Source organism: Gymnoscopelus braueri (genome assembly GCF_963280865.1).
Source record: "Gymnoscopelus braueri genome assembly, chromosome: 3".
Classification (NCBI taxonomy): Eukaryota; Metazoa; Chordata; class Actinopteri; order Myctophiformes; family Myctophidae; genus Gymnoscopelus; species Gymnoscopelus braueri.
In genome coordinates this window covers 44,897,419-44,905,561 of record NC_137612.1, presented here as the reverse complement: position 1 = coordinate 44,905,561, position 8,143 = coordinate 44,897,419, and the positions used below count along the sequence as shown (strand labels likewise).

The following is an 8,143-nucleotide window of genomic DNA, read 5'->3' as shown; positions in this document are numbered from 1 at the left end:
TTCGAGTGGTACAATGTTGTACATTCAACATGCAAGGGGACTTTACAGCCTTTACACTTGTGTCTCTTCTTTTCTTTATTTTTCGGATGCAAATCCTGCATCCCCTCTGAGGTCTTTTTTTGCCTTTGGTTGGAGGGTATTTGACCAGTTCATGGTCGGTCACGATCCTGTTCAGCCTGCTCTCGGGGTCTTCTTTTGGTGCCCTCCACCGCGGGTCGTGTACAGGTGCAGGTCCCCCCCCCTCCTCCTCCTCCTCCTCTCCCCCCCCCCCCCTCCTCCCCAAGGTATCCGAGGGAGGTCCAGGATTTGATCACGTTGTAGATGAAGGACTTCAGGTTTGTACAGCTGGCAGTACCGAAAGGATGTTTTGCCTTGAACAGGACAAAGGCATTGAACATGCTAATCTGAAATAGATAATTGACAAAAAAAATTGGCCACTTGCATGTCTTCCTGACAAATAGATAGTATGCTAGATTTTGGTCCAACTTGTCGACACCATTCATGTACTTGTTGTACTCGACGATGCATGTTGGCTTCTGTATTTGGACCTGCTGGCTGGGGGCCCTTTGTTGGCCCTTCTTCTTTTTCTCCCTCCTCCACTGGGAAGCAGTGGTCGTCTCATGCTGGTGGAGTGTGGTGATCATCTTCACGATCCGTTTGTCGTGCCATGCCACCACCATCACGTCGTCGGTGTGACGCATCAGGGTTGACCCAATGGGAAGCTTGGAAATGGTCAGGTCCCTGATGGCTGGTGGTTCCCCTCTGTTTGTGCGTAGGGTCCCGCACACATGGGTCTGAAGACCAAGGAGGTGTTGACACAGCTTCACGGAATTATAATAATTGTCCATGAACAAATGGAAACCGTAACCTTTTAGGTCACCAAGGAGGAAAGTGATGGTGGCTTCCAGGGGCACCTTCTCCCCACAGAACGGCTTCATGTTGTACATGTACCCAGTGGCCGAATCGCACATTATGTAGGATTTAATGCCTTATTTGATGGGCTTAGCTGGGTTGTAAACCCTCCAAGAAAGCCACCCACGCCAACACAGCATTCCCTCGTCTATACTAATGTTCTGGCCTGGCAGGAACATCTCTTGGAAGTTAGACAGCAAGGTGTCCAAGACTGTGCGGACTTTGCACAGCGGGTCCTCAGTGTGCATGGTCTCATTGTCATCAAAATGGAGGTTACTCAGGATGAGTTGGAACCGGTTCCTGGACATGGTTTTGTGGAAGAAGGGAGTGGTTCGGATCTCATCAGTGAGCCAATAGTCTGCAATCTTTGGCTTCCCTATCAGTTCGGTGAGGAACATCAGTGCCAGGAACTGCTTCAGCTCCCCAGCAGTCAGCTCCTTCTCTTTCCATGCGTGCATTCTGGAACATGGCTGGTCGCTTGGTACACAGCGTTTTGCATACAGATTTGTCTGCTTCACGATATGATAAAGCAGCTCATCTGTGATGAGCAGCTGCAGGAAGTCAATGGGGTCTTCAGACTGCAGGTCAGCGGCCCTGCTCCGAGGACCTGGAGTCCCAGCACTGAAAGGGATGTCCTTCGGCTGCCAAGAGTCCGCTGACTCAGACCACACAAGCTCAGGAACTGCACCGCTACGAGGCCTGCCACCACCTAGAAATTAGAAATGCATAAGTTACCATAACATCAGGTGTCATCGCCATGCTGGCTTGTGGTGGACATTTTTGACAAAATTCTATTTTTGCCATGGACATACAATATAGACAAACACATAAAGAGCTAGCCCTAAATGACCATTACAGGTCTGTAACTCTGAGTGTGTACAAATGGAACCAAATGGACCCGTAACTCGAGTTATGGGGGTCCTTGAAAATAAAATGTTCAATACATGGTGTCATAGTAAATCAGTGTCATACATATTCTGAAGAAAACCTGGAGACTGACATTCAGTAATTGGGTGTTATGATCAAAATAAGAACACTATAAAATGGTGTGTAAAAACGAAAAACATTTGGCACAGACAAGGCAAAGTCTTGCCACGGACACATGTGTCCGTGTACGGACATATTGATGACCCCTGCGTAAAATACATATTTTGTCATTTGTGTGGTAAAAGAGAGCTCAGTGTGACAACAGAAAAAGTTCTTACCTCGTTTACGGCTGACAGGTGGCATTACAGGTGTGTCCTCCTCGTCCTTCTCCTCCTCCTCCTCCTCCCCCCTCGACTGTGTGTCTGTAATCACAGTAAAATATGAAATCGTTTGGTAAATATGATTTACACAAAATGAAATCAACTAATTTCACCCCTGTGGACGATGGAGGATTGTACAACCCTTCTGCCAAGAGCACAAGTAATCAGAACATGGCTATACTGTCATGTTACAAGGACAAGCTGTACTATAAACAATAGCCATCAGGCCTAGGAGAGACATCTTGGCTCTACAACATGTAAACTAAAATGTATCATAGAGCAGAAAAATTAATAGAATAAGATAAACAACATAATGTACTGACAACAAGGTAACATAAGCAATCATGATAACATAATCTGATTTCGTCCACACCTTAGAATGAATCATTTTTATTCCTGTTGTAATGTCTTTACTTACCACACTGATGATACACAGACGCCCCAGCAGCAACAGCATCAACCTCCAGCTCCTCCTCCGTGTCGGAGCCTAAGATAAAATATACTTGGTCAATATAAGTACATCAAATCCATTTAGGCATAAACAATCTTACTATGAGATGCCTGACAGAACATATGCATTTTATTAGCTAACTAATTGTGCTTATTGGAAGTCCCTCTGGATAAGAGTGTTTATGGCTACATAGATTTGATGTACTACACTGTCTCTGTATTCTATGATCCTATAGTTTACTGAGACACTACACTGTCTCTCTGTACAGAGAGACAGTGTAGTGTCTCAGTAAACTATAGGATCATAGAATACAGAGACAGTGTAGTTTCTCAGTAAACTATAGGATCATAGAATACAGAGAGACAGTGTAGTGTCTCAGTATGGATCATAGAATACAGTACATCAAATATATTCAGGCATACTCTTATCCAGAGGGATGAGAGATGCATATGTTCTTAGGTCAGGCACCCCATAGTAAGATTACATCAAAGGAAGAAGAGCATCAAAGCTGTATTGTTTTTTTGTTTAGATAATTTGACCTTCTAGCTCTTTGAAGCTGGTTAGAAGGGGGGCTCGCTCACCCCCCAAAAAAATGCAGAATAGGACATTTTGTTTACATGAACTTGTGACAGGAGAACAGGTGCAAAGGTGTTGTTGTGTTTTGTTTATATGACATGACATTATCTCTTTGAAGCTGTCTTAGAGGGGGGTCACCCCCCCCAAAAAAAGCAGAATATAGGACATTTTGTTGATATGAACTCATGACAGGAGAACAGGATCAAAGGTGTTGTTGCGTTTTGTTTATATGACCTGACATTATCTCTTTGAGGGAGCTTTGCACCTGCTAAAAAAAAAGCAGATCTACAAGCTCACAACTAGATTCTGGTAGTTACTAGTAGATCTGCTATTTTTTATGATGGCCCCACACAATACATAGTTTAGCCTACTGCATCTGTCATTCTGTCATTGTACATAGGCTAAATTGTCAAAATTGTCATAATCACAGATCAGAAGCATATGTATACAGAATACATCATTTTCATTTCATCAGTAGCAGGTAAATGAACCTATAACTTAGAGTTAGAGTGGGAGGGTCTATAGTACACAGTGAGCAGTGCAGTGGAATGTGCCCTGTTTATTTTGGTTGCCAGATCTTGGGATAGGAATAAGCAACCAGGTCTATGAAAACAAGCCCAAAAGAAGCGACTATGTGCCAAAAAAAGAACAGAATATATACTATTGTCACGGCTATGTTCAACTAGGTTTCAAGTGCTCATCTGGCCCATAGTCATTTGGCCACATGAGCACTTCAAAACTGGACAATAGCCGTGAAAATCACATTCAAAATAATACAATTCAAGCTGTAGATCGTCGCACATTTCCCGACGTTCTCTTTCTAAGCTCCAACCATGGATTGCCTTTCAATAAAACCATATTTGATAGACGTTTCACCTACATTGTAACAACAAGCTCACGATCGCAAGTTAGCTACCATCATGATTGACTACAAGCAGCTTTACAGAAAAACAAGTCCAGAGTGGCTTACAATAAACAGACCTGGCAACATCAACCTAGCCTGACGAGAGCTTCTGATAAGTTTTCGCCGTAATATCAACTAGATAACAATCAAATACGACACAAACACGATAAAATGTATGTATTCTTACCACTGGCTATTGGTTCCCACTCATCAGAGCCGTCATCTGACAGAGAAGAGTAGAGGACGATTCGTCTGCATCGCTACCTGAAGCAGCAGGTAGCTGCGACGAAGCAGTGTTCCGTCAGCAAATATAACGGAGCAAATATAAGACTTCCGGTGGACGATCTCTTCAGAATAAGAGTACACTCTAGAGCAAAAAGGAGCCATTGAAAAACGGTTAATTTGCACATTAAAACTATAAATTAAGCATTTAAACGACATATTATGTTTCTACACAACACATATTATGTTTCTGTGTAACAAAAACGGTTTTTTAAACATTAATAATTTATCTAAATGGATAAATGGTCAGAAAAGGGCCGTTTTCAGACAATAGTGTCTACAAATTGGACACTGGACAGGAGACGGTGCTTGGCGCCGGAACTTCGGAGGTACGCACGCGTTCGGGGAGAGCCCCTCTACACTGCCACACTCTCCGCTAAGCGGGAGAGCTGTATTTGGAAAAGTGGCGGGCCGTCCAGTGAGGTCAGGGGTCAGAAAAGGTCCCTTTTCAGACAATAGTGTATACAAATTGGACACTGGACAGGAGACGGTGCTTGGCGCCGGAACTTCGGAGGTACGCACGCGTTCGGGGAGAGCCCCTCTACACCGCCACACTCTCCGCTAAGCGGGAGAGCTGTATTTGGAAAAGTGGCGGGCCGTCCAGTGAGGTCAGGGGTCAGAAAAGGTCCGTTTTCAGACAATAGTGTCTACAAATTGGACACTGGACAGGAGACGGTGCTTGGCGCCGGAACTTCGGAGGTACGCACGCGTTCGGGGAGAGCCCCTCTACACTGCCACACTCTCCGCTAAGCGGGAGAGCTGTATTTGGAAAAGTGGCGGGCCGTCCAGTGAGGTCAGGGGTCAGAAAAGGTCCCTTTTCAGACAATAGTGTATACAAATTGGACACTGGACAGGAGACGGTGCTTGGCGCCGGAACTTCGGAGGTACGCACGCGTTCGGGGAGAGCCCCTCTACACCGCCACACTCTCCGCTAAGCGGGAGAGCTGTATTTGGAAAAGTGGCGGGCCGTCCAGTGAGGTCAGGGGTCAGAAAAGGTCCGTTTTCAGACAATAGTGTATACAAATTGGACACTGGACAGGAGACGGTGCTTGGCGCCGGAACTTCGGAGGTACGCACGCGTTCGGGGAGAGCCCCTCTACACCGCCACACTCTCCGCTAAGCGGGAGAGCTGTATTTGGAAAAGTGGCGGGCCGTCCAGTGAGGTCAGGGGTCAGAAAAGGTCCGTTTTCAGACAATAGTGTATACAAATTGGACACTGGACAGGAGACGGTGCTTGGCGCCGGAACTTCGGAGGTACGCACGCGTTCGGGGAGAGCCCCTCTACACCGCCACACTCTCCGCTAAGCGGGAGAGCTGTATTTGGAAAAGTGGCGGGCCGTCCAGTGAGGTCAGGGGTCAGAAAAGGTCCGTTTTCAGACAATAGTGTATACAAATTGGACACTGGACACTGGACAGGAGACGGTGCTTGGCGCCGGAACTTCGGAGGTACGCACGCGTTCGGGGAGAGCCCCTCTACACTGCCACACTCTCCGCTAAGCGGGAGAGCTGTATTTGGAAAAGTGGCGGGCCGTCCAGTGAGGTCAGGGGTCAGAAAAGGTCCCTTTTCAGACAATAGTGTATACAAATTGGACACTGGACAGGAGACGGTGCTTGGCGCCGGAACTTCGGAGGTACGCACGTGTTCGGGGAGAGCCCCTCTACACCGCCACACTCTCCGCTAAGCGGGAGAGCTGTATTTGGAAAAGTGGCGGGCCGTCCAGTGAGGTCAGGGGTCAGAAAAGGTCAGTTTTCAGACAATAGTGTATACAAATTGGACACTGGACAGGAGACGGTGCTTGGCGCCGGAACTTCGGAGGTACGCACGCGTTCGGGGAGAGCCCCTCTACACCGCCACACTCTCCGCTAAGCGGGAGAGCTGTATTTGGAAAAGTGGCGGGCCGTCCAGTGAGGTCAGGGGTCAGAAAGGGTCCGTTTTCAGACAATAGTGTATACAAATTGGACACTGGACACTGGACAGGAGACGGTGCTTGGCGCCGGAACTTCGGAGGTACGCACGCGTTCGGGGAGAGCCCCTCTACACTGCCACACTCTCCGCTAAGCGGGAGAGCTGTATTTGGAAAAGTGGCGGGCCGTCCAGTGAGGTCAGGGGTCAGAAAAGGTCCCTTTTCAGACAATAGTGTATACAAATTGGACACTGGACAGGAGACGGTGCTTGGCGCCGGAACTTCGGAGGTACGCACGCGTTCGGGGAGAGCCCCTCTACACCGCCACACTCTCCGCTAAGCGGGAGAGCTGTATTTGGAAAAGTGGCGGGCCGTCCAGTGAGGTCAGGGGTCAGAAAAGGTCCGTTTTCAGACAATAGTGTATACAAATTGGACACTGGACAGGAGACGGTGCTTGGCGCCGGAACTTCGGAGGTACGCACGCGTTCGGGGAGAGCCCCTCTACACCGCCACACTCTCCGCTAAGCGGGAGAGCTGTATTTGGAAAAGTGGCGGGCCGTCCAGTGAGGTCAGGGGTCAGAAAAGGTCCGTTTTCAGACAATAGTGTATACAAATTGGACACTGGACAGGAGACGGTGCTTGGCGCCGGAACTTCGGAGGTACGCACGCGTTCGGGGAGAGCCCCTCTACACCGCCACACTCTCCGCTAAGCGGCACTAAGGTGTAGAAAAAAGTGGCGGGCCGTCCAGTGAGGTCAGGGGTCAGAAAAGGGCCGTTTTCAGTGCATAGCCTATACAAATTGGACACTGGACAGGAGACGGTGCTTAGTGCCGGAACTTCTGAGGTACGCACGCGTTCGGGGAGACCCCCTCTACACCGCCACACTCTCCGCTAAGCGGCACTAAGGTGTAGAAAAAAGTGGCGGGCCGTCCAGTGAGGTCAGGGGTCAGAAAAGGGCCGTTTTCAGTGCATAGCCTATACAAATTGGACACTGGACAGGAGACGGTGCTTAGTGCCGGAACTTCTGAGGTACGCACGCGTTCGGGGAGACCCCCTCTACACCGCCACACTCTCCGCTAAGCGGCACTAAGGTGTAGAAAAAAGTGGCGGGCCGTCCAGTGAGGTCAGGGGTCAGAAAAGGGCCGTTTTCAGTGCATAGCCTATACAAATTGGACACTGGACAGGAGACGGTGCTTAGTGCCGGAACTTCTGAGGTACGCACACGTTCGGGGAGACCCCCTCTACACAGCCACACTCTCCGCTAAGCGGCACTAAGGTGTAGAAAAAAGTGGCGGGCCGTCCAGTGAGGTCAGGGGTCAGAAAAGGGCCGTTTTCAGTGCATAGCCTATACAAATTGGACACTGGACAGGAGACGGTGCTTAGTGCCGGAACTTCTGAGGTACGCACGCGTTCGGGGAGACCCCCTCTACACAGCCACACTCTCCGCTAAGCGGCACTAAGGTGTAGAAAAAAGTGGCGGGCCGTCCAGTGAGGTCAGGGGTCAGAAAAGGGCCCTTTTCAGACAATAGTGTATACAAGTGGCCATACCCTAACCCAATAGTGTATACAAGTGGCCACACAACCCCACACCATAAAAGAATACAGACACAACAGAGCCTTTTAGGTAGTTTGTCCAAGATACAGTAAATCACAGTACATGCTTTAACTTTGTACTCAGATAAATATCTTTTTGCCTGACAACTCATGCATAACACAATCTCGCTTTTCACGGTGGCTTTTGAAAGTGTTGAGGCTCACATCAAACAGAACAGCTTTGGAAAACAAACAAGTGAAAATACCACAGCTGCTGCCGTCAGTTTGTTCTATGAAATTGGGACACATACCCATACCTCTACCATACAATGCA

At 48.3% G+C, this 8,143-nt stretch overlaps 1 protein-coding gene across 2 annotated transcripts; it reads right to left on the bottom strand.

The window, feature by feature from the left end:
- Nucleotides 1-365: 365 nt before the first annotated feature.
- On the bottom strand, nt 366-4,377 carry LOC308082497 (piggyBac transposable element-derived protein 4-like). Of its 2 annotated transcripts, XM_080424259.1 has the most exons (4): nt 4,278-4,377; nt 2,578-2,646; nt 2,118-2,201; nt 366-1,621 (listed from the first exon to the last, which is right to left on the bottom strand). In XM_080424259.1, the coding sequence occupies exons 3-4, from the start codon at nt 2,140-2,142 to the stop codon at nt 990-992; spliced, it is 657 nt and encodes a 218-aa protein (XP_080280385.1). In that variant the 5' UTR covers nt 2,143-2,201; nt 2,578-2,646; nt 4,278-4,377; the 3' UTR covers nt 366-989. The 2 variants fall into 2 exon arrangements, with proteins under 2 accessions (XP_080280385.1, XP_080280386.1); XM_080424260.1 differs by lacking the exon at nt 4,278-4,377 and having other exon boundaries at nt 2,118-2,750.
- Nucleotides 4,378-8,143: the final 3,766 nt, after the last annotated feature.

Excerpts from the sequence above, each read along its gene's own strand:
- LOC308082497 (XM_080424259.1), bottom strand. The coding sequence starts at position 2,142 with ATGCCACCTGTCAGCCGTAAACGAG. Across the intron at positions 1,622-2,117 it reads ACCTGTCAGCCGTAAACGAG|GTGGTGGCAGGCCTCGTAGC; the intron begins GTAAGAACTTTT and ends TCTAATTTCTAG.